The sequence below is a fragment of the Trichoderma atroviride genome, chromosome 2, assembly GCF_020647795.1.
Source record: "Trichoderma atroviride chromosome 2, complete sequence".
In the NCBI taxonomy this organism is placed as follows: domain Eukaryota; kingdom Fungi; phylum Ascomycota; class Sordariomycetes; order Hypocreales; family Hypocreaceae; genus Trichoderma; species Trichoderma atroviride.
This window is the reverse complement of record NC_089401.1, coordinates 4,993,179-5,017,129: the sequence shown is the minus strand read 5'-3', so window position 1 is coordinate 5,017,129 and position 23,951 is coordinate 4,993,179. Positions and strand designations below refer to the sequence as shown.

Below are 23,951 nucleotides of genomic sequence, written 5' to 3'. Positions count from 1 at the left end.
TGTAAAAATTCTTTGTTTTATGAGTTGTTTTGTTATTAGTTGTTGTTATTTGTATTGCCATGCGCCTTATGGATGAATTTGTCAATCCATGAAATGCGTTGTCATTAACTGCACGAGTAGGTTCAAGTTCCGTGCATGCTAGTTTAGCAGGCTATTACTCAGTCACTCTCTGGTCTATTCTTCTCTGCCATGAGCGTGGCGTTTTCCAGAGACTTTCTAGGCCTTTTAGCACCCATAGGTAGACAAGACAATATATTGCTGCTGCCAGTAGAGCGAGTCATGCACGGCGGCGCAGTACATCCCAAATACGCGCTTGCACATGCACCGGCGATGTACCCGTGCTAAGCGCGCGAACTGCAGCGCCTTCTCCGCGCTATTAGTCTTCACCTGCACGGATTTGCAGTCATCTCCCCCAAGCAAAAGACCCTTTCTTTGCCTGAGGGGCGTCAATCTTTCGCTCATATTTCCCGCCGCTGGTCTTGACCGCACTCGGAGGCTCCATCGCCGCTGTGCTCGCCATCACCCCGGTTCTCTCGGCCTGCGTTTTTTTCGGCCGGCTGCCGGTGTTTACACCCTAGCAGGTCGTCTCAGGAGACAGGAATGTCGGTGGTTCCTGTTTAAAGGCACACGGCGTGGCTCCGCTGCGAACTCTGCTTCTGCAACCTCAGCTTCAACCGCAACTCCAGCCCTCGACTGCGACCGGGGCGCTGTTAACGACAGACCGTCGACACAACGTCGACAAGCGACGTCGCCCCTGCTCCTCTGTATCAGCCCAGCCCAGCCGTGTCGCTCAGCTAGCCGCCGGCGCTGCTCCAGCCGGGCTGCTTCGTCTCCATATCCACCTACCTGATACCGCACTTCTCTCCACCGTCCGGTTGGATCTTTATATCTCGCTGCTCCCCCAACCCAAGGCAGCAAACACTTGCGTCGACAGACCCAACAGCATCCTCCTGTGCCGCATGCAGCGTCCGCTCGCATCAGCTGCTGCCGCATCTCAACCAACAAAGACTCGCCCCAGGCGCTCGCGCAGGGCTGCTTCACCGGCCACCCGCCATCTCGCAGGCTTCTCGCAGGCTTCCCGCATGCCCTCGACAGGCCATCATGATGGAGCCCGTCCCCGAGACCGAGCGCATGGAGGAGTTTCGCGCCGTGCCGCCCAAGGCCCGCGTCAACAGCCCGCACTCGCTCTCCACCTTCGACCTGGACATCGCCAGGAAACCGCCGAACCTGCGCCGCAGCACCGACCCAAGCCCGACGTCGAACCACGCCTTTGCCTGGACGCCCATGGTCGCCCTGCCCTACCGCCCGCGGACGACGTCTCCCCTCTCCGGCATCTCGCACATGCGCTCGCGGTCCGCTGCTAGCATTGGCGCCGCTCCCATGGGCCGTACGCAGTCCATGCCCGGCGTCTCTGGCTCCGGCCACCTGCTCTTCTCTCCCCAGCTTCGCCCAGCCAGCCCGGCGCAGTCCCCCAGCCGGGTTCGCACGCCGCGAAAGCCAGTGGACGAGGCCTTTCCCATGACGTCTCCCGTGCGCACCTCGGTTCTCGACCACGACCGGCTGCCCGCTGACCGGAGCGGCTCTCCCGTCCTGGGTGTCTCGACGAATGGGACCCTGACTCGGGCACGTCGAACGTCGTCGCCAATTCGAAATTATTCCCAGTCGAGCACCGGCTCCCTGCCGGCTCTGCCCAGCACGCCAACCTCCAGCTCCTCATCTCTGTACAAGGCGTATGATCCCTTTTCTAGTAGCTACGGCACGCTCTCCTCGGTCCCCTCAACGCCAACATCGTTGAGGTCTCGCAGCCCCAGTATTTCGAGCCTGGAAACCATCCCTGACTCTCCCGACGCCGAGGAGGAGGCGCTTGAAGCGGAACGACAGGCCCAGCTAAAGGCCGCGGCTGAGGCATCGGATGCCGGAGACCCATCCGATGCAAAAGGACGGGGCCTGGATCTCCCGGCTCGCGGTCGCACAATGGCATTTGGCTCCAAAGACAAGCGGAAGCGGTGGAGCGTATGCGGTGCTGAACGACGTGGCGACATTGACTTGGAAACAATCTGGGAGGATTAAGATTGACAGCCCTGGTGGCGGCGGTTTTGAAATTATGAAACGATACAGCATATGAGCGTGCGCAGACTTGAGAATTTTCATCCCTTTCTTCCTCTCTCTTCTTTTCATGTTTGGGTTCGGAAACGTCTTTTTTTTTTTTTTTTTTCATTTTCCTGTTTCACTCGACTTTCCAGGCGCACGGGACACGGGCATGTGTCATTTCGGAAATTGGCGCATACACACTTGTGCAGATTTGCTTTCGCATCCACCTTTTTTATGGCTCTCTCGTTTTCACAGCCAAATCCTGTTTTTATTCGTTGTGTGACCAGAGACGCAGCGGGCGTTTAAAATGAGGTGTCTCTGGTCCGGATACCCTTTTGCATATTCTACGTCTTACAACAGAAAGACTCATTTCCCACGGCACAGCTGCCAGAGGCAGAACCGACGCTATGACACAGACAGACAGACATAAACAAACTGCTATCCAGGACGATGGTACTATGAATCAATTGGTTTCGTTAAATCTCAAGTTGCCCTGACATGTGAAGTCTCTGTTATATGTGTATTCTGCCCCCCTGACTGCCAACAATTCCCTGATTATCACTGACTTTTTGAGCTTGGGGGCTATATGCAGGGCGACAAAAGGCTCCCTTTGCTCCCTTGACACCTGCAGCTGGTGTAATTTTACTGCCGTCACACGGCAGACGGTGAGTGGACTATTGACAGCGGTCCCGCATCCGACGAGCTCTCCCTGCTTCCAGAGGGCTCACTCAGAAATCTTATTTTTGGTTCCAGAGTCATCAATTGTTGCCATCCAGGGGCTCAGAATTTCTATAAAGGATGGACCTGATCGTGTTCCTCTCTGTGAATTTTTTTTGATCTCAAGTCCAACCACCGCTTGGGTAGGATAACTCGCTTGCCAAGGCAGTCCACTCTTTATATAATTGTTTTCACCAGTCGTTATCTGACTGGGTGTTTATACTTGCTCTCGTTGTTTACTTTTGTTTTATAATCAGAATCTTTGTGTGTTTAATTTGCAAGGCTTAATAGTTATGCGTTATCTCTCTCTTGCTGCGGCCACTGGGCTGCTGTCTGTGGCGACTGCTCAGGCAAACCAGGTCGGTTACTGAGCTTACATGTCAGGATTTGAACCAAGAACTAACATGGCTTTGAACAGGTGGAAGAGGCCATTGACCAGGCCAAGGGGCTGTTTGACAAGCGTCTCCTGCAGACTACATGTGCCACTCTGAGCATCACCACCACCACGACGGTGACTCACGAGACGACCATCTACGTGACTCCCACGATTCAGGTTACTGTTCCTACTACGGGAACGTCCAATACGGCGACGACTTCTCATCCCTTTGTCCCCCCGCCGTATTCGCCTCCCGCTGGAGGCCAGAGCAGTTCTCCCACTGCCCGTCAATCTTCCACTCCCGGTGGACCTGGCAGCCCAACCTCTGGACCTCCAGGAGGCCAGTTCCTGACGTCGTCGTCTGTTAGTACCGCGAAGAGCAGCAGCAGCAGCAGCATTGTTCCGCTTTCTGCTTCTACCACTTCTGGTACTGCTTCTTCGTCTACTAAGGGCAACCCCCCCCGCTGGATCTTCTACTCCTCCTGCTGGAGGACAGTCGTCTACTGGCTCTCGTTCTTCCACTCCTCCCGGTGGCCAATCATCCACTGGTAGCCGCTCTTCCACTCCTCCGGGAGGACAATCGTCGACGTCTTCTGGGCCTCCTGGTGGTCAGTTCTTGACCTCTTCTAGCACCGCCAGCAGTGTTTCCAAGTCTTCTACTGGAAGCGTTCCTCCTAGCTCTGCTACTACCTCTCGCACTGCCTCGTCAACTGCTCCTCCGAATGGTTCTTCCACCCCCCCAGGTGGACAATCATCCACCCGCTCTGTGCCTCCGGGAGGACAGTCATCCGCTCCTCCAGCAGGACAGTCATCTACGTCTTCCACTCCTCCAGGTGGCCAGTTGACATCTTCCAGCACAGTCAGCAGTGTTTCCAAGTCTTCCACTGGAAGCGTTCCTCCTAGCTCTGCCAGCACTTCGCGCACTGCTTCATCAACTGCACCTCCAAACGGCTCCTCTACTCCTCCTGGACAGTCATCCACTGGCGTCATCTCTTCCAGCAGCACCGTCGCCTCGTCATCAAGCACTTCGTCTGGTCCTCCAGGCGGCTCCAGCACTGTCAGCAGCACCGCGTCAACCACTTCAGGACCACCAGGAGGTCAATTCTTGACATCGTCCACCTCCAACACCAACACTGCCACCATCACTGTCGCCACGCCAACTGATGACTGTGATCCCACGGATAGCACCAGCTCCGTGAGCTCCACCTCGGGGCCACCAGGCGGTCAGTTCTTGACGTCGTCTACCACCGTCACTCAGTTTACCAGATCCACTACTTCGTCTACAACTGAACCATCGGGCTCTACTATTCCATTCCAGTCCGAAACCTCGTCGAGCACTTCCTCTGGTCCTCCAGGCGGCCAGTTCCTGACCTCCTCTAGCACTGTCAGCAGCACCGCGTCCATCACTGCTAGCACTTCCAACACTGCGTCAACCACTTCCTCAGGACCACCAGGCGGCCAATCCTTGACTTCGTCCACCTCCAACACCAACACTGCCACCGTCACTGTCGCCACGCCAACTGACGGTGGTGATGACTGTGATCCCACGGACAGCATCTCCCTCACCTCCACCGCAACTGAGACAATCACCCAAAGCTCCACCGGCAGTGTGCCCGCCAGCGCCACCACCTCCTTCTCAGTCCCTGGAGGAGCTTTCAACGACCACACCACCACCGCCACCACTACCGCCACCAGCTCCCTTACGGTTCCTGTCGGGGCCCAGTCCAGCGACCCTCCTGCTGGCCCAACAGCCACACCAACACCTGGCGGCGGTGACGATAACTGTGACGATCTCACACCCCCCTGGTGGCTCGTTGACCATCCCTGGCAATGGAACCCCTACCCTCACTGCTATCAGCATCCCGACTGCGACGAGCACAGATGGAGGCTTGCCACCCTTCAGCATCACCATCCCCGGCTATGAAACTCCTACCATCCCGACTGCGACGAGCACAGATGGAGGCTTGCCACCCTTCAGCATCACCATCCCCGGCGATGGAGGCCTACCTCCCTTCAGCATCACCATCCCCGGCTATGAAACTCCTACCATCCCGACTGCGACGAGCACAGATGGAACCCCTACCCTCACTGCTATCAGCATCCCGACTCCGACGAGCACAGATGGAGGCCTACCTCCCTTCAGCATCACCATCCCCGGCTATGAAACTCCTACCATCCCGACTTTGACGAGCACACCAGTCCTCAGCATCCCAACACTTAGTCTCCCCATCAGCCTCCCCACAACATTCACAACCCTCACTCTCCCCATCACCCTTCCTTCCGGCCCTGGAGCCACTGGTCTTCCCGGTAACCCCCCCTGGCGATGGAGGTGACGCCGACTGCTAAACAGCATCGTTTTAACGTTTGACGTTTGGATGGAAGGCAGGGAAATATGTGTGGATATAAGTCTTTTTGATGTAATCGGGGTTATGTTATGCAGAGACACCTTGCTTTTCTACGATACATAGATAATACATACGATATTTTACATATAGTACAGTATGTTTTTGGAAACATGGGAGATCGGGCAGAACGTGTACGGAATGGATATGGGAGATGTTTGAGGAGATTGAATAATACGGATAGCAAGAGTCAAACACGGAGGATATCAATTTGAATTTTTTCTATTATATTTTGCTTCGTGCAAACGTGTTCCCTCATCCTGCACTCCCTCAGCTGAACTTTGGTACAATCTAACAACGGCTTAATTTGCTGAAACTTGACGAACATGTCTTGTCGTCAGTTTCTTCCATCATCTTGGTCAAAACGTATACAAAGGGCCTGTATCAATGTCATAATAATTTCCACACGCTTTCCCCTGCATGTAGTCACTGCATTGTGGAAATTGGCTTCCAAGACATGCATTATCTCAAATTAGTCTGTGTCATTATTAAATAAAGAATAGATTGACAAAAAACAACCATAAATCATCCTATCAGGCACGAGCCGAGTGCCACTAGTCCTCCCGTCCATCCCCGGTACTCCTTGCAGCAGCCGCACGGCGTCAATAGTGTCAAGCACAGCCAAGACATCAAATCTTAGTATCCAGGGGCGCCAGGAGGCGGCAGAGCGTCTGGACCAAAGGACATTGGAAGAAGCTGCAAGGGACGCGTTAGTCCGCGAGTTTTACAGTTCACAATAAAGCAAAAAAAGACGCTTGTCATGCGGTAGCTCAGGGGCTCTGAAGGGATGCTTTGACTTACTTGTTCCACCGTCAGGACCGCATAGTCCGAGTTCTTGTCAAACATGATGACGGGCGTCTCCTGCGTGCAAAATTCGCGGATGCTGCAGCCAATCGGGTCAGTTCAGTTCATCCCAGCCACTCTTACACCATTCAGCCTCTTCCTGGCTCTCCCCCCCTGCTCCCCCCCCTGCTCCCCCCCCTGTCTCTCCAACTTCCCCGTACTCTCCCTTGCATGTCACCACTAACCACCAACACCACCAGATAGCAGTAAATACTCACAACTGCCTGCACATGCCGCAAGGACTAGCCGGCGGGCTGATATCCGTCGCCACGGCAATGGCCCGGAACGTCTTGATGCCGCTCGTCACCGCCGTGCCAAAGGCCACGCGCTCGGCACACGTGCCCACGGGATACGACGCATTCTCGACGTTGGCGCCCGGCACATAGACCACGTCGCCGGCCTCGTCCGCGCACAGCAGCGTGGCGCCGACGCGGAAGCGGCTGTAGCGGCAGTAGGCCGTGGCCTTTGCGGCGGTGGCGCGCTTCTGCAGCTCGGCGAACTCGGTCGTGGTGATGCTGAGCGAGGCGCAGGTAGATGCGATCTGGGCGGCGTCTGAGCCGGAGTGGATGGGCGGGCTGGCGGACATGGTGATGATGATGTTGTTGTTGTTTTGATGAGGTTTACTGACTCGGTCACACAATTGAAAAGATGGACGCAGATGGTAAAGCAATATTACGGGTATCAATCATAAAAACTCAAAATATTATCCTTCTTAGCAGTGCTTCAAAAGGGGGGAAACGACGCCCGGGGAAAGAAAAAAAGGAAAAAAGAAAGGGAGAAAGAAAGCCGCCCTTGCGAAGCCGAGATTTTATATTGGGCTCTCCCGCGTCGCTTCTTTCCACGTCTGCAGATCCGCTCTTACCCACACCGGAACACGCCGTTGATGCGGGGCTGCTGGCGGGGGAAGGAGCGCTGCAGCGACGGTAGGCGCCGGTTCCGAATGCGGCTCGCCGAACGTTGCGTCGTGCTTTTGACCTTATCTAATTCTTACACAACGGGAGTTGTACTTGACGTGTACGAGATAAGACGTACGGATACACGGCACTGCGCGACAACTCAGCGTGCTAGGGCGTATCTTCTAGCAGTTCTCGTCTTTACAAGTCTCGAGCAGGTTCCAGCAAGTAAGCTTCTGGGGTCCCACTACTTATATATTACGTACTCTGTATTCCCGCTCAGCACACTTTAGCAAATCAGTTCCCAAACAGTCAGCTCAGCTCTGATAAGATGCCTTCGGTAGCCGAAAGGCAGTAAAACAACCTTATTCAATTCTAGATGTGCCTGTTCTGGGCTGAAATATCCCTTAAATCATCGTTTTCGCAACAAGTAGGTATCTGTGTACACGGGTAGTAGAAAGTATAAGTCTCTTCCAGCTACAGACATCACCAATATAGTTCAAAACATTTCCATCCTTGTTTTTCAAAAACTGCCCAAAAACTTGTCTCATTTCCAGCTACTTCGCTTTGCATGTCAAAATGTATATCAAACATGACTTTGCCAACTCCAGACTCTCGTCCCTGATGCAATCTTGGTGTATAAGGTATCGTAAAAGCAGAAATATCAATCTTTCCTCCCGTATTTGTAAGGACTACTGCCAAAGAATTAAAAATAGCCGAAAAAAAAGAAGAAGCATATAAATATCGTAAAAGATCCATTCGAGTCCTCCCTATTATTCATGCCCGCTTGTGTACTTGGTTTGTTCCATGCGGCCGTGTACTGCATCCCGCCATGTAGAAGTAGAAAAAAAAGAAGAAGAGAAAGCCAAGCCAAAATTTCCACTCCAAAGACGGGCCAAAAAAGGAAAAGGAAAAAAAAAGTAATAGGAGAAAAGCAAAATAGGCAACGGACTAATAGAAGCCGTCTGGTCCAATGCTCGTTCTGGTCGAGGTGGTTGATACAAACGGCGACTGAGACGATCCGCTAGCATCGCTCGGCGTCGCCGGCTCAACCACCTGGTTTCTAATAGTCATAATCCATTCGTGCTGCAGCAGCTCAATTGCCGACGGTCTCTGCTTAGGATCTCGTGCAAAGCATTTGGTAAGAAAGTCGATGCCCTGAGGGCTAAGTTGCTCTGGCGAAGGGAGTTGCGGCGGGTTGCCCTGGGCAATGTTGTACATGATTGCCCATTCATTGTCCAAGTTGGCCCATGGCCGTCGTCCCGTTGCCATCTCGAGAATCACGCACCCCAGCGACCAGACATCCACCGATCCGGCCTTACCGGGATTCTCGCCCTTGATAACTTCTGGCGACATGTACATCGGTGTTCCAGTCATGGACTTGTTTGGCTTTGTAGCGTGCAGATCGGCTGCCATGGTGCGACCCTGTCGAGCGATGAGCTTGGCGGCGCCGAAATCCACATACTTGATGATACCATTGTGATCAAGAAGGATGTCTATCTATAGTTAGCATGCTTCGGATCTGACTAGATAAAAAAGGGAAAACTCACTCTCTGGTTTAATATCTCTATGAGCGATTCCACTCTCGTGCAAGTAAGCAAGACCCTCCAGTAGCTGAAGCGCATACACCATAATCACCTCCTCTTCCTCAATACGGCCGTGCTCGAGCAGACTAGCAAGCGATCCTCCGGAGCAAAACTCCATAAAGATGTAAACGCGGTCTCGATGGACTTCGATGCCGTGATACGAAACAACGTTGGGGTGATCCAAGACTTCCAAAACGCGCATCTCCTCGCGAATCGACTCTGCAATTGTTGGAATCAGTTTGGGATCCTGGAGACGAATCTCCTTGACGGCCATGAGATGGCCCGTGTCCAGGTTCATGGCGGCGTAGACGTTGCCAAAAGTGCCTCCGCCAACAAACTGGCCCTGCTGCCATCGCACCGTGACGTTTGTGGCCGACGCTGATAGATATGCCAGCGAGCGATCGGCCTCATTGTTGGTCTCGAGCACGCGACCCAGCGCCCGTCGTTCAGACTCCTTTTCCTGTCGAAGCTCGTCCACCAGATCCAGTTTTGCCACTCGTTGCTGTATGACACCCCAGGTGGCCTCATCGTCATCCATGTTCTTGTTCTTGTCCTTCTTGAACTGAATCACCAGATTCTCGATTCGCTCCCTCTCGGCCTGAGCAGCCAAGTTGGATCTGGCGCCCATGATGTCAAAGTGCGAGATCAGGACAGCCATGCACCCGCCAACCTTGGCGCGCACTCTTTCGTACTCTTCCTCGCCAAGGCCCAAGATGTGGCGTCCGCGGGTCATGAACATGGCAAATTCCAGAGCAGTCACCGCCCATCGAAAGGTTCTTCGATCCGACGCCATGCAGTCGTCGCAGATGAAACCGACCCAGTCCAGGGCAAGCTTGGTCAGCTTGATGTTGTTCATCTGCCGGCGGTTGCTGTCCATGTAGAGGAGCGAGCGCTGGCCGAATTCTGTGGCAAATATGAAGCAGGTCTGGATGAGCTCTTGGCAATCTTTGCCTTGAGTCTGGTTTCTGATAATCTCAACGCTGTCCATGAACGTTTCGGAGAGTTTGTAGGCCACGCGACGAATTTCAGTCAGCCTCGTGTTCACTTTGTGAATGTTGGACCGTGACTCTCCCACAAGGTCGATATGCATATCGGCGGCATCGAGGAACAGCTTGCGCGCCTGAGAGAGGGAATGGCTCCCTGTGGCACACAGCCGAACTTGACCGCGCTTCAGATCAACGGTCTGCTCTTTGAGCAGAATGGATACCGTATCGCCGATCCACATAAATGTTCCCTCTGGCCTGATTAGGAGAATGTACACATCACCAGTGTCAGGAGGGTATCGGTCATTGGCTGTGATGGCCATCATTGTTTGGATGTCATAGAGCCTATCCCTAAGAGTTGGGCTTGCCAGTAGGTAGATACCAGTGCTCTCCAGCACGCCACGCGTGTCCACCTGGAAGTGACCCGATGCCACAAGGTGGTCATACAGCATTTGCGTCGTCGCCGGCTCTAGAGAGGTGTTGAAGTCGCAGACATGTTCGTAGTTTTCGCTCAGCATCCTGGAAAAGCGCTGAAGCATTCTCTGGCGGACACGCACAGAGTCCAGAGCCGCCTTGTATCGCTTGCTCATATCCGCCGCGCTCTCTTCGGGCTTGACTTGGAGCTCCCTGTCAAACGTCGAGCTCAGGCGGTTGAATGCCTTGAGAGTCAGTGAACTAAACTGCTCTGCAACCTTGATGTTACCGCGATTCAGAGACGTGCCAATCTCGTTGGCAAAGTCCCACTCCTGAAACAGCAGCTCGGCTTCCTTGAACGTGTTTTTATTCCCGCTGAGTTTCGCGTTGAGCATCTTGAAGTAAAACTGTAGAGCTTCCAGCACTACCTGATCAAACGAATCGTCAATGCACGGAGGCAAGTCCCAGCCTTCTTCTGGATTCTCGATGCTGAGGTACTCATTCTTTATCCGAATCGCAAACTGCAGCAAGAGCTGAAATTGAGTAATCATCTGGCTTTGCATCAAAGGGTTTTGCTGGGCCGTCTCGTTGAGCTTTTTGGTATACTCCAAGCGCGTTCTGATAATCTCTTCAATAAGCCTTGACGGGAAGCTGATGAGCGTCAGCAGCTCGTCGAGGTACGGAGGCAAATGTCGCTTTTGGAACGGGACCGAGTTGTGGATCAGCGTCTGCTTTGCCTTGTCAATGACTGTGGATATGGGCTGCAGCATTCCTCTCTGGACCAAGTCGCCCTTGAGCGTCACCTTGGCATTGTCGTTGTACAGCGACTGCAGGCCGTCCTCCTTCATGAGCTTGTCGAGAAACGAAGCCTCGTCGCTGGTGATGCCATCAACGGCCGGTGATCGCTGCTTGGTGCGGGAAAAGTCGAGGTCTTCGTTTCCAACCCACTTCTTTAGGATGGACAACTCAGTGTTGATCATTTCATTTGTGTTATACCAGGACATGATGGCCTCGTACGCCTCGAGAAATTTGGGGGACTCGGCAGTGCTATGCTCACCCACAAGAGCAGACCAAGAAGGATACAGGGTCTCGCATTTCTCAATCTTTTTGACAATGTCCTTGACCTGCTCATGAGGGGGGCTTTCCCGCTTCGATCGTTCCCTTGACCTGGAAATTAATGACTTCGTCCAGGACGCGATCCACTGCTATCCGGCCCTCGTCTATTATGCGCCTCTGGACTGGGACACGCCTCCCACAAGCTTCAGAGCGGAGCTCAAACCACAGCTCCGAGATGTAGGCGGCCTTGGTGGCAGTGGTATCGGTAGAGTTGATGAGACGCTTCTTTTCCTGTTTAACGACATCTCCCGTTAACACAGCCTCCAGCATGCCATGCCACTCTAGCCGCTCTCGGTTTTCGGGCACTGCGATATCTTCATCTGTTGGCTGTATGTCGTCGTTGCCGTAAAACATGATGGTCTCTTCTTGATCGAGGCGATCCTCGAAAGGGCCCTCAGATGAGGGCGTCTCACCCTCACCACCGCCCTCCGAGTCGGATTCATTTCCGTTTGGTTGCTGATACTGGCTGAAATATTCTCCCGTGTAGCCTCCCTGCCGAAGTGTTTGGACGTATGCTCGTTCTTGCGCCTTGAACCGACTGTCGCCTCCCCGCAGCCGCGTTTTCGATGACGAGCGGCCTGCCTCGGAGAATGACGACTGCGGCTGTACGGCGGCAGGCTTTCGCGAGCTTGAAGGGTTGTATGTATTGGAAGGTGTTCTGATAGGCCCCTTGGGGCGTTGAGCCTGCAACGCGTCTGCTTCCCCTCCGCTGGATCGTTGAGCCCGGGGAGGAGGGCCGCCATTGATGTGCGTTCCGGGTGGCAACGAATTCAGCGATCCGGTGAGGCTGTTGGGGGCGTTTGCATATCTGTTGAGTGACCCCAGCTCGTCTTGAAGTTGGATAGCGTGCAGGTCGACGCCGTTGGATTCGGGGGACGAGTCATCGTCTTCGAGCAAGGCGTGCTGCTTCAAGTCCTGGATGATGGCTATGCTGGTTGCTTCATCGTCGCTGCCACCCGAGAATCGTACAGCTCGGTCTGAGGTGTTTGGCATCGTTCGGACACTGGCAGCGATCAATTCGCTGGCTGCGTCGGTCTTGTTCTCTCAGCTGTCCTTGCAGCGTGAGGGCCTCGTGGCGAGGGCTCCTTAAAGTTTTCGTGCTTCGAAGCAGGCCCCAGCGCGGGCGGCGCAACTCTTTGCGTCGAAAAAAAATTCGTCAGAGCAAGGCGATTTAGCGATGATAGCTGTTCAGCGTGACGTGGTCATGTGAAAGACGCGATGCGCTGGCTGGTTTGCGATTTGCGATGATTGCTGGGCGTCAGCAGAGGAGACTGTTGGTGGTGAAATTAATTGGTGACGAGCTAAGGCTTGGTGTTTCGTTGAATGCGGAGACGCGGAGCTGGGGTCCGCTATCCGCTACGAATAGCACGCCGAGTCAGCGCGATAGTGGACTGCTGAGGTGGCCTGTGCTTCGCTGTATTGATGGCTGTGATAGCGGGCTGTGATACGTTGAAGCTTTTTGTTGGCCAAGGTTCTCTTTTCCACACGAGATGAGCCAAGATGTAAAGAGATGGATATTCAATTGGCAGTATACAATTTTAGCTGGCAGAGGAGATGGATCAATTACATCAATGTCTAGGCTGTAGGTCTCCAATACTACCTACAAGTAGTCTACATGCGCGTCGATTAGCACGTGCATCTGTCGTTTGGTTGAGTGGCGAGTTCTTAGGGCCTAGGAACCAAGAGCTTTAGTAGGTACATGTATTTAGCAAAACAGATCGAGCTATGGATCAGCAGACCTGAAACATGTACTGGGCGATCCTCCATGATCTGAAATTTAGCTGCAACTGATTCTAGTCTGCAAAGGTGAAGCTCTCAGGGTCCTCATGCCTGAGCACATACGTCGTTACACAGCATGCGAATAAGATCAGGTGAGTGCACGATGTGTTGGCAAGAAAGTGAAAGAGGCGAGTGGCAGCGCAGAGTATTTATATGCACACAAATCTGGATAAATAGGCTAGTAATGTGCTATAGGAGTCGCGTCTATATAACGTTGAGTTTTCAGATTTATTCTTTAAGCAATTAATTTTGCCCAGATACTGGTCACCGTGACGAGCTGATGTATCATTGGTAGAGCAGTACGAATATTGGTACCTAGCTGCGTCGAGTACATGCATTGAAACATGCAGTCTTGCCACGCTCACCGGTCTGTAATTGCACACAAATAATGGAAAAGTAATATTTGCACTCTTAAAGTCACCTTTTGCCCTTTAAATCGGAAATAGCCCCAAGAATAGTAGGGATATGAAGTTGTTGGAAATTGAGTTCAAGTGAAGTTCATGAAGGGCTTCTCGATCCACTCGTATGATGACTAAGCATCGCCGTCACATGCATGAGATAAACAGAACTTCAACACCAGCTATTATTACTCAACACTAATGGCCATCAACCACTCGGCATCAATGGAAAGCAAGTCCCTTTTTTCCCGTGGCATCTCTGGAGTTACCCCAGATTCTACCGCGTACCAGAAGTCGATTCCCGCGGGCAATTCTTAACCGACCGTTGACGGTACACCCCACAGTCATGCCGAGGCTCAAGCACCCAATCAGGAAATGTAATCCTCCTCCAAGATTGTTGGGACGCAGCACAGCCAGTTTACTCCCCAGATTCATGTTGAACGACCCCCGATAGAGCCGCAGGATTCGAATAGACAAATAGCACTTCTTCCGTCTCTGATTCTTTTATCCAAATCTTTCTACTCAGACTCATTCCGTCTGCTTTTCTTCTCCTACTGCCTCTCAGCAACAATCGCGTCGCAATCATGTCTGTCCCCGAATCCAAATACCTGAGCGCCGTATGGCGAGACGACATCTTTAGTGAGCATTTCCATCCCCTCTTGAGACATCTTTCTGCTTGGAGGAGAGCGAAAGAAGCATGGCTAATCGCTGTTGGCAGAGGGCAAGGTCGTCTTCGTCACCGGCGGCGCGGGAACTATTTGCAGCATGCAGACCAGAGCCTTGGTTCGGCTCGGCGCAAACGCCTTCATCTTGGGCCGAAACGTTCAAAAGACAGAGGCCGCAGCGAAAGACATCGCGACGGCTCGGCCGGGCGCCAAGGTTATTGGCCTTGGAGGATGCGACGTGCGCAAGGTAAGATGGTGCAACACTTGATTGGTAGTGAGCCATCAGCGCTGACGTTGCCCGACTTGCAGGTCGAGAGTCTCGAAGCCGCGGCGGCGCAATGTGTCAAGGAGCTTGGAGGCATTGACTATGTGATGTGAGTTGTTCATGCTGGTCGAGCTCCGTATTGGTACTGACGGTCGCAGTGCTGGCGCAGCAGGTAACTTTGTCGCCCCGATCGACGGCATCAGCTCCAACGCTTTCAAGACGGTCATGGACATTGACGTCCTCGGCACCTACAACACCATCAAGGCCACCATTCCTCACCTCCTCCGCAGCTCGACCCCTCGTTTCATTGCCGTCTCCGCGACGTTCCACTACACCGGCATGCCCTACCAGGCCCACGTTGCGGCCGCCAAAGCCTCGGTGGACTCTTTGATAGCCAGCATCACGCTCGAGTACGGCCCCCGCGGCGTCGTCGCCAACGTCATCGCGCCAGGTCCCATCGCCGATACGGAGGGTATGGCTCGTCTGGCGAGCAGCAAGCCCGAGGAGATTGAAGCGTTTACAAAGACGGTTCCCTCTGGCCGATTCGGTACCGTAAAGGATATCGCAGATGCGACGGTGTTTTTGTTCAGTGATGCCGGAAGCTACGTCAACGGCCAGATCATTCCTGTTGACGGCGGATCATGGAGACGGCAGGGAGCCTATACCGTTGGCGTGGATATGAATGTGCAATATCCTGATTTCCTCAAGACAGGCCAAACGTCTGAAGGCCTCAAGGGAGGAAAGAAGGACAAGTCCAAGCTTTGAGGAGAGCGAGCTTGGCAAGAGAAGAGAAGGAATATAGCATGCTTAGAAGAGGAGGGAGAAGGGATGAAATAGGGCGACAAGGAGCCTTGTAAACGTGCTGTCTATCCGACTCCTGTTTTTGCACTGGAGTTGAAGGAAGCGCAGCATTCAAGCTATCATTGGAATTTCCGGAGCGCAATGTTTAATGGCGTAGGTATATACAAGTTAGACTAATACACCAAGTCTATTTCCATGTGTGTATTACTTGAGGGAAGTGGCTGTTTGATACCAGCAACTCTATTCTAAAATCAATGCGCCAAGATGGCTGGATTCACGACTATAGCTAAGGTATAAAGTACCAGCCTCGGCTCTCTGCAACTGCACGTGTGAGAACATGGAGCTGCCTGAATGTGTGTTTGCTCAATGTCAGCTCATACTGTAAGCGTATGGCCTATCACATTCCATCTTTTACGCGAGATGCATTGGTGCGGATCCGAGCCGCCCTCGGAGATGCAATCTCTTCCTACTGAGTACTGCACACTGACTATCAATCAAGCTGAGGAGCTCTCCCAGACTAATGCAACGTGGTGTGCTGCCTGATATGGCCCAGCTGTGCATGAAACCGCCCTTTGAGGCATCGGCGCAGCGGCAATTACTGGGATATAGCAGATAACGTGGTGGCCATGACTTGTTCGTATTTTCAGTCTCAAAAGGGGAACAGCCAGCGAGATGGAGACTAGTCTGGCAGCCAAGGATCAAATAATGCGGCAGACGGCATGGAGAGGGCGCACAAATGGCGTCCAAATTGGGTTTTTGACTATCTTTCTTTTTTGCGCTGCCCGCTCCCGACGGCGACCGGATCTTGGCCGCGCGCATCTAGAAAATCGAAACTGCCTCTCATCGATCGATGCCCAAAGGTAAAGAACCGTATTGGCGCTCCTACCTAATTCCTACATCCGTGGCGTCAAATAGCCTCTCTTCCTCTTCTCCAATCGCCGCAGCCCATTGGACAGGTTCGAGCCAGTTGCCATTTCGGACTAGAAACGGCGTTTCTACTGTAGCGGGCTAAGAAAAACGCTCCACCTCTGCGGAAGCTGGCGGTTTGTCGGCACGATGCCCGCGGGAGACGAGCTGCAATTGATGCTACGGTTTACAGTAGTTTGCTTGGCTGCCCAATGGCGTGGCACGTGTATCTCCGGGCGGGGTGGGTTTGCTGGAGGGAGCTGTTGTGGTGGTGGCGACGGCACGCAGATGGTTGCATTATCGTGGTCGGGGAAGCTTTGATGTACAAGTAGGTGGTGAGAGCGGAGATGTTTCTGAATGAGATTAGGCTGGGCTGGTGCAGCGGCCGGGTTTGTGGGCGGCAGAGGCTGGAAGAAAGCAGCAAGAGTTGAGCTGACATTGATCTCGTCGCATGAGATTCAAAAAGGTCGCTGTCGGCGTGCCGTGCAGGTACAGCGACATTTGAAGCCACGAGGCGAATTGAGTTTCAGCGCAGAGAGAAGCCTGACATCCGAACAGTAGCCAAAAGCAGCGCCTTCAGCTTGGGAAGCCAAACAGAAAAAAAGCTTCTCAGTGCCTCTGTCGATCTCCCTGTGCAAGCCGCATCTCCACCAATCTCTCTCTCTCTTTTTAGCGACTTCCCCGATTCCAAGATAGGCCGCAACCTTCTTCCCCTCCTCGGCGGGGCCAAATCGCCACTTTTCCCGCCCGCGACGAGCTTCGATTCGCTCCCGCCCAGCTTCGCTCTCCACCGGGACCTGTACAGAGTACTCCGCAGAGATATCCCGAAAGGCTTTTGCAAGGCCCGCGAGAAAAGTTCCCGAGCTAATTGGACCTAGCAGAGCTTGTTTCTGCAAACAGGTTCGCTTGCATCTACACAGGCCGGACGGTATCATTCCATGCGTGTAAGATGGAGTACAGCTGCCTCGATAATCTCGCATGTACGAGTACGGAGCAATGACCTATATAAATGCCATGGCGTGTCCCCGCGCGCGCATGGCTGCTTCTGGTCTCTGCGGCAGCTCTTTTGACATAGTCCAGGGCCCATCCAGCAGATTGTCGAGCTGAGCTCCTCTCCTCCAGATAGCTATCCAGCAGCATCACCAACATCACCAACATGCAGTCCAAGCTGCTCCTCGCCCTCTCGGCCGCTGCCGTTGCGCCCACCGCCGCCGAGCAGGTTCTCGGCGTCTACATCTTCCACCGCCATGGCGATCGCACGTCCAAGTCGTGGACTCCCGTCAGCCTGACCCCCCCTCGGCGCCGACCAGGTGGCCAGCTCGGCCGACTTCTTCCGCAAGCGCTACATCGACGACGGCGCCTCGCTGCAGATTGCCGACATCAGCGCCGACAAGGCTGTGCTCTCGCAGCTGGCCATCACGGCCCCGGTGGACAATGTGCTGCAGAACTCGGCCGGCGTCTTTGCCCAGGGCCTGTATCCCGCCAACAAGGCTGCCGGGTCCACCAAGCTGGCCAACGGCACCACCGTCGTGGCTCCTCTCGGCGGATACCAGTACATCCCCGTCAACACCGTCACCTCTGCCAGCTCGGCCGGCTCCGAGTCCAGCGCCTGGCTCCAGGGCAGCAGCGGCTGCAGCAACGCCGTCGTCAGCTCAAACAACTACTTCCTGACCCCAGACTATCTCAGCACCTTCAACGACACCAAGGACTTTTACCAGAACTTGCTGCCTGTCATCAACACCACGTTCAACTCCAGCACGGCCACCTTTAAGAACGGCTACACAAGTATGTTCTATTTCGTCATTGACTTACATGACTTGCTAACATGTGCTTCTTTTCACAGTCTTTGACTACATCAATGTCGCCACAATTCACAACTCCTCCATCCCCTCTGACAACCTCCTCACCAAATCCACGCTCTCCAACCTCTATGACTACGCCTCTACTCACGAGTGGAACCTTGCCTACAACGGCAGCGACCCCGTCCGCGCCATTGCCGGCTCCGTTCTCGCCGGCCAGATCGTGACTGCTCTCCAGGGCGTCGCCGACGGCAAGGCCGTTCCCAAGTTCAACATCCAGTTTGGCGCCTACGCCGCCTTCATGTCCTTCTTCGGCCTTGCTCAGCTGCCCGCTGCCTCCAACGACTTCTACGGTATCTGCAACTACGCCTCCGCCATGGTGCTCGAGCTCGTCGCCCCCAGCGCCACCCAGACCTCCGAGGACGATCTGACCGTTCGCTTCCTCTGGTCCAACGGCACTGCTGCCGAGAACGGCATCAAGGCCTACCCCCTGTTTGGCCAGAAGGAGACTTCCATCAGCTGGAACGACTTCAAGACTGGCATCAACAAGTTTGCCGTCACAAACACCTCTGACTGGTGCACCACCTGCGGCAACACCGACGGCAGCTGTGCCTCCAACACCACCGCCAACGCTTCGTCTGAAAAGTCCACCGACCACAGCAACATCACCAGACCCGTTGCTGGCGTCATTGGTGCTCTTGTCACTCTGGGTGTCATCTTCCTCGTCGAGGCCCTCGTTATGCTGCTTGGCGGCCTGCGTCTCGTTAAGAAGTCGACTCTGGCCAATGCCCACGCAGCCGCCTCTCCTGCGGTTTCCAAGGCATAGTTTTGATGGAGTGAATGTTATAGTGTAGTTGCTGACGGATGGGGAATGGGAGGATAATGAGATATAGGTATATACCCAATGAAATAGTAACGTTTGGCATGATCAACTTGAACTGCAAGCATACCACATGGTTCAAATAGTGCGAGCATTGATAAATCGTTCACCGTTTATCCTGTATAGACTGGTTTGCTTCCAATTTTCACCAAATATGACCATTGGTAGTGGACAATTCTGGGTCCTGTCTGCTCCCCGATAGACAACCCACTAAGGCAGATCAGTACATATAGTCAAGTGCTGATTAGCTATTGATACCACTGCACTCTTGTATGAAATGAAGTATATGTATAAGATATAGACATTTCAATAACCAAGTCTGGTCGTCTATATGAGAATGGCCCCCCACCTGATTGGCCGCGTCGCAACCGCGACCCCAGCATCATATACTGTGCGAACTGAAATTACATGCACGGAAATGTCGGTTCAGTCTCTGTAAATCCCTATTCATTACCACAGATTCTTTGGAGCTCAGAGTCGTCTGGTCTTTGGAAGCCCGATGTAACGTAGAATAGAGGCGAGTGCCCCTACACTATAAAAGGATATTGCTTATATCATTGATACACTGATTCAAGTTTTAGTATCAATTTTTTCACTTTTTCATGGTCGCCCACCGCAGTTTCTGTTCCCATTGATTCGTCCATGGCGAACATTTCTAACAATGGGCTCACTCTGCTCTACTTTGTGTTAGATACGGCGGAAAATGAGGATTTCCTCTGCGTGTCGCACATCTTCGATATTTCAGCACCTTTAGACACGACCACATCAACACAAACTACGAAATGCACAACTGCTTCTATACTTTCTTTCTCTCTTGGAAGGTAGGCTGTTGAGGGGAAGCTCAGACTAGTTACTTTAGAGCATGGGATAGAAGATACAAAGAGCCTTGCATTGTTACAAAGAAATTCTCCGCAAGGGCCTACTTCAATAGATAATTTTGCTGAGTACAGGTGGAATGAGCCTAGAAGCATTCCTTTGAAGGGGTCATCAAAGGACCATGTTCCAACAGGTCCCAAGACGTATAAAAGCATATCAACCTCGTTTAATTCCAACACTTACTCCGTCCTCCCGAACTCTCAGTATTATAACCTGCCTGCCGGATCATACACCTAATCATTTTCTTGACCGTGATACGGTTTGCTGTATCCTTGACACAAAGTACAATCTGATTGCCTGTTTTGGAGTTGCATTGCACCAATATAATGCCAGAAAACTTATACCAAAGTAAAGACGAGACCATGGAACCAGACAACGATGTAACGGAAGATGAAGAGCTGAATACCAGGTTGGGGCTTCATAAATTTGGCCTTGTACAGGAATACTCACCTGAATTGTGGCAAGAATATGAGTGAGTTTATCCCTTCTTTGCTATTTGATAGCCAATTGACAATTACGTAGCGTTGTCGTTGTCCACGGTATTCACCAGACACACTGGACAGATGATGCGTGGCAGCCGGGCAGTGGAGCAAAGAGCAGCGCCAGTTGGATCGGTGATTCTTTAGGACTCAAATCTGGAAGAATTGCTCATTTCCATTATCAAATAGATAATGCTCCATCAAATGCTCTATTCGTAGAGGGAAACGAAAGAGAAGCACAGAATCTGCTAGATGGTCTGGTCCAGATGAGATTGGAATTCCACGAGTATTCGCAGAGTCGTGGATTTGATGGTGTCAACGTACGTTCAACATCGGTGCAAACGAGCCCTTGGGAACTCGGCAGTGGCTAATACACTACATGCTATAGTTGGATATGCGCCCCATAATCTTCGTCACTCACGACATTGGCAGCCTTATTGTCAAAAAGGTATGGTTGACAGTGAGCCAACCGGTTCATAAGCTGCCTAGTCTTTAATCCATCGACTTATTACCCATTGGTTGACCTTTCTCTTGATATAGGCCCTCACTCTCGCCACGAGACATCCTGCCAAATATGGAGACATCCCCTACTGTACAAGTAATTTGGTAATAAAACATGACGTTTTCGTATAGTTTCCATCATATCTAATCATTCCTAGATATTCTTGGGATGTCTTAACCGCGGTACCCGCTCCACAATAGAGGATTCGATCGCGCGGCTGCTCTTATTGCCTGGAGGCTCTCCACAAGTACATCTGTTAGACTCCATTCACGCATTGACAAGGACTGTCCAGCAGGTAAATAGCGAGTTTCTAGACACCAAAATGCTGAGTCGAGCCTCAATATACAATATCTTCAACGACGACATTTTAGCGCAAGGTAACATTGCCATCAAACATGGCAAAGGTCGCACGCCAATGCCTTTCGATCCACGCAACTGCCATCTTGATGGCTCATTTGAACTTGTCCAAAAGACAGCAATTACCCATTTTAATCTAGCGAATGGGGGTAAATCTACTTTAGATGACAACAGCAATTATGTCCAAGCGATTAACGACAATTTAGGTAAAACTCCTTTTCGTAAGTTGCACTCTTGTATTTGTATTATGCTCTTTGGAGATTCTTGTTCACTCACGCGGCGCCTCGCATTACAAAGATATCAAACTCAACGCGCGTACATCTCAGTTTCACAAGATCCTTCTTTCTCTGGCGCCACCAATTGTTCCACCGAATCCAGATGATTTTGGGTGGCAACTAGATGAACTGGCAGACCGGGTCATGGGCAGCGACCAGTACAAGTTGTGGAACAGCCAGCCAGCTATGGGCGTTTTACACATTAAAGCCTCGCTGAATACGAGGCTGATATCAGAGAAGCTCTATGCTCGATTGCTAGATGAACGCAACTCAGGAAATGTCTACTTTTTTGCCTTTCGGAGAAACGATGACCGGTTCAACACTGCCGGGGCAATGCTTGCCAGTCTCATCTGTCAGCTTGTTAGCAAGTGTCAAACTTTCGGAGGTGCCGATGAGGCCTTGAAAATGCTAGTAGCTCAACGCAGCTGGTGTGAGGGAGACCTTGTTCGACTGTTTGAATCGTTTTTTGACAGTTTGTATATCCCTTTCGCAGTCTTTGTGATTGCCTGCCTGGATGAATGTAACGAAACTTGTCATCAATTTCTTCGACTTCTCAGAGACATTGACGCCACATTAGAGAGGAAATTCAAATTCATCTTTACAACAGCCAAAGGAGTGGACAAGAGCCTGCAGGACGGAGATACAGGATTCCGAGGAAGGGGGAGTCAGACTGTGGGGCAGTACTATGAAATCAATTTACGGCGTCGAGTTGAGTCGACTCACTCAAAAGAAACCAACATACCGCTTTTTCTTGGAGGATATAAGGGAGATTCTCACGGATTGCGGCGACAACCATCAGCTTGGTCTTTTGATGGTTGATTGGCTCGCCAACTATGGACCATCTGGCTCACAATCCGGGATAAGAAAAACGCTGAAATCGTTGTCATCCGCTACGCCTCGAGCAGTTATAGATACCGTTGTCATCTCTTTCGGGAACCGAGAGAAAAGAGCCCGAGAAATGCTCTCTTGGGTCAAGTACACTTTCGAATCGCTCACAATACGAGAGTTGGCTATTGCTATGAAGTTAGAAGACGGAGTTGGCGATGAAGATATCGACGAGATCCGTAGCGACATCTTGAAATTCGGCCTCGTCTTCTCCTTTTCCGAATATGAGGTCGATTTCTCACATGCCATGTACCCTCACGAGGAAGCCAAGCCTGATGAACAGGCGGCAGCCCACGCGTGGATAGCTTCGCTCTGTATTCGCTATCTGAGCTTCCCAAGCGTAAGAGAGCGAGCAAGGAAGATGTGTGAGCGTTATGCTTCTGCGACGCCAGTCTCGAGACCAAGGCAACATCTCATATCGTATGCCGTCAGATATTGGCCAAAACATTACAAGTGCGCAGGGACCAAGAAACCAACAACTGCAGCAAAGGCGTTTTTTCAAGATGCTGAGACCAGAAAGGTGTGGGCTCAGGCCCGCTACGTCTTGTCCAACCCCGTAACTCGTCTGGAGAGGCACCACCTCTCACCTCTCCCATTCATTGCAATGGCCGGGTTGGATGATTTATTGACTGCTCAGATCGAAGATGAAAGGGAAATGGCTACCTTCTCGGCCAACACTGGCCTTGCGTTGATCGAAGCAGCCAGCAATGGCGATGGTCATATGGTGAGGCTGCTGGCTGAGGCAAGCAGCCCCAACAAAGAGACAATCTCGGAGGCTCTAGTAATGGCTGCTACTGTCGGAGCCGAAGATGTATTAAACTATTTAATAAATGAAGCGGCGAAAACCGAATCCTTTGATTGGCCATCTATCCTGTTCCCTCGAGTGGCATGGCTCGGTTTGGCTCGTACGGCACAGTTGCTGCTCGAGACAGGCGCCAATATACCTCAATCAGGCGATTCATTTGAGGAATCAACGCTTCAATTTGCTGCAAAAACGAAGAACAGCGGTGTATCGAAAAAGTTTTGCGACGTTCATCTTTGCTTTCGACAAAGTTCAATTCTACACCCGGGACACAGTTTCGAGCTCAATGGAGCGTCTGGAGAAGAGTCAGAAAGTGAAGACTCAGATGGAGGTGGCGTAAAGCTATCTCGAGAAGCGTATGAGGACGAATTTTACGAAGATGAACTTGACGAGCAGGATAGTGATGACAGTAGCTAGACTTATGATGGCGATGATGAGGATATGTATAAATCTTCATGCTTAGTCTAAGAAATGCTTCCAACACCCCAGCTGTAGCTTGACAAGGCAGCTAGTTCACATGGTAAAATATACAACTGCTAAACGCAGTTATCAGGAGCAGCAATAGCAGCAGTAGCCTATAAGATAGCTGGACTACTGGATAATAGAACTGGGGCACTGGATAACTTTTCCCAAAAGATGATAGGCAGATGACGGCATTATACAAAGATAACCATGTACAGCGCAATGTTTTCTTTATTTATGATCATGTATATCTAGGTATGCAGGCAGACCTAATCCAATATTGATAAAGGGACTGGTGATTACTTCCTTTTATGCTAGATGGCGGTATAAAGTAACCTGGAACAGTTTCCTTGATCCCAAACATTGGTTAGCAGATACATAAGTAAACGCCTAGTTGAA

At 52.1% G+C, this 23,951-nt stretch overlaps 11 protein-coding genes across 11 annotated transcripts; 7 read left to right on the top strand and 4 right to left on the bottom strand.

The window, feature by feature from the left end:
* Window positions 1-1,101: 1,101 nt before the first annotated feature.
* TrAtP1_004471 (uncharacterized protein) lies at window positions 1,102-2,070 on the top strand (the record flags this gene model as incomplete). Its single annotated transcript, XM_066112316.1, has 1 exon — window positions 1,102-2,070. One exon carries the CDS (start codon window positions 1,102-1,104, stop codon window positions 2,068-2,070), a length of 969 nt encoding a protein of 322 aa, XP_065968399.1.
* Window positions 2,071-3,101: 1,031 nt separating this feature from the next.
* TrAtP1_004470 (uncharacterized protein) lies at window positions 3,102-3,736 on the top strand (the record flags this gene model as incomplete). The annotated part of the gene is made up of 2 exons (XM_066112315.1): window positions 3,102-3,167; window positions 3,227-3,736. 2 exons carry the CDS (start codon window positions 3,102-3,104, stop codon window positions 3,734-3,736), a joined length of 576 nt encoding a protein of 191 aa, XP_065968398.1.
* Window positions 3,737-3,793: 57 nt separating this feature from the next.
* TrAtP1_004469 (uncharacterized protein) lies at window positions 3,794-4,174 on the bottom strand (the record flags this gene model as incomplete). The annotated part of the gene is made up of 1 exon (XM_066112314.1): window positions 3,794-4,174. One exon carries the CDS (start codon window positions 4,172-4,174, stop codon window positions 3,794-3,796), a length of 381 nt encoding a protein of 126 aa, XP_065968397.1.
* Window positions 4,175-4,716: 542 nt separating this feature from the next.
* TrAtP1_004468 (uncharacterized protein) lies at window positions 4,717-5,517 on the top strand (the record flags this gene model as incomplete). The annotated part of the gene is made up of 1 exon (XM_066112313.1): window positions 4,717-5,517. The coding sequence occupies one exon, from the start codon at window positions 4,717-4,719 to the stop codon at window positions 5,515-5,517; it is 801 nt and encodes a 266-aa protein (XP_065968396.1).
* A 1,049-nt stretch (window positions 5,518-6,566) lies between these two features.
* On the bottom strand, window positions 6,567-7,179 carry TrAtP1_004467 (uncharacterized protein). Its single transcript, XM_014083981.2, has one exon. It carries the CDS (start codon window positions 7,013-7,015, stop codon window positions 6,644-6,646), a length of 372 nt encoding a protein of 123 aa, XP_013939456.2. The 5' UTR covers window positions 7,016-7,179; the 3' UTR covers window positions 6,567-6,643.
* Window positions 7,180-8,273: 1,094 nt separating this feature from the next.
* TrAtP1_004466 (uncharacterized protein) lies at window positions 8,274-11,309 on the bottom strand (the record flags this gene model as incomplete). The annotated part of the gene is made up of 2 exons (XM_014083980.2): window positions 8,274-8,818; window positions 8,873-11,309. The coding sequence occupies 2 exons, from the start codon at window positions 11,307-11,309 to the stop codon at window positions 8,274-8,276; spliced, it is 2,982 nt and encodes a 993-aa protein (XP_013939455.2).
* Window positions 11,310-11,433: 124 nt separating this feature from the next.
* Window positions 11,434-12,414, bottom strand: TrAtP1_004465 (uncharacterized protein; the record flags this gene model as incomplete). The annotated part of the gene is made up of 1 exon (XM_066112312.1): window positions 11,434-12,414. One exon carries the CDS (start codon window positions 12,412-12,414, stop codon window positions 11,434-11,436), a length of 981 nt encoding a protein of 326 aa, XP_065968395.1.
* A 1,301-nt stretch (window positions 12,415-13,715) lies between these two features.
* Window positions 13,716-15,544, top strand: TrAtP1_004464 (uncharacterized protein). The gene is made up of 4 exons (XM_014083979.2): window positions 13,716-14,237; window positions 14,317-14,510; window positions 14,573-14,637; window positions 14,687-15,544. Exons 1-4 carry the CDS (start codon window positions 14,183-14,185, stop codon window positions 15,291-15,293), a joined length of 921 nt encoding a protein of 306 aa, XP_013939454.1. The 5' UTR covers window positions 13,716-14,182; the 3' UTR covers window positions 15,294-15,544.
* Window positions 15,545-16,582: 1,038 nt separating this feature from the next.
* Window positions 16,583-18,860, top strand: TrAtP1_004463 (uncharacterized protein; the record flags this gene model as incomplete). Its single annotated transcript, XM_066112311.1, has 2 exons — window positions 16,583-16,628; window positions 18,079-18,860. The coding sequence occupies 2 exons, from the start codon at window positions 16,583-16,585 to the stop codon at window positions 18,858-18,860; spliced, it is 828 nt and encodes a 275-aa protein (XP_065968394.1).
* Window positions 18,861-20,152: 1,292 nt separating this feature from the next.
* TrAtP1_004462 (uncharacterized protein) lies at window positions 20,153-20,765 on the top strand (the record flags this gene model as incomplete). Its single annotated transcript, XM_014083977.2, has 3 exons — window positions 20,153-20,262; window positions 20,313-20,589; window positions 20,658-20,765. 3 exons carry the CDS (start codon window positions 20,153-20,155, stop codon window positions 20,763-20,765), a joined length of 495 nt encoding a protein of 164 aa, XP_013939452.2.
* Window positions 20,766-21,547: 782 nt separating this feature from the next.
* On the top strand, window positions 21,548-23,507 carry TrAtP1_004461 (uncharacterized protein; the record flags this gene model as incomplete). Its single annotated transcript, XM_066112310.1, has 2 exons — window positions 21,548-22,075; window positions 22,134-23,507. The coding sequence occupies 2 exons, from the start codon at window positions 21,548-21,550 to the stop codon at window positions 23,505-23,507; spliced, it is 1,902 nt and encodes a 633-aa protein (XP_065968393.1).
* Window positions 23,508-23,951: the final 444 nt, after the last annotated feature.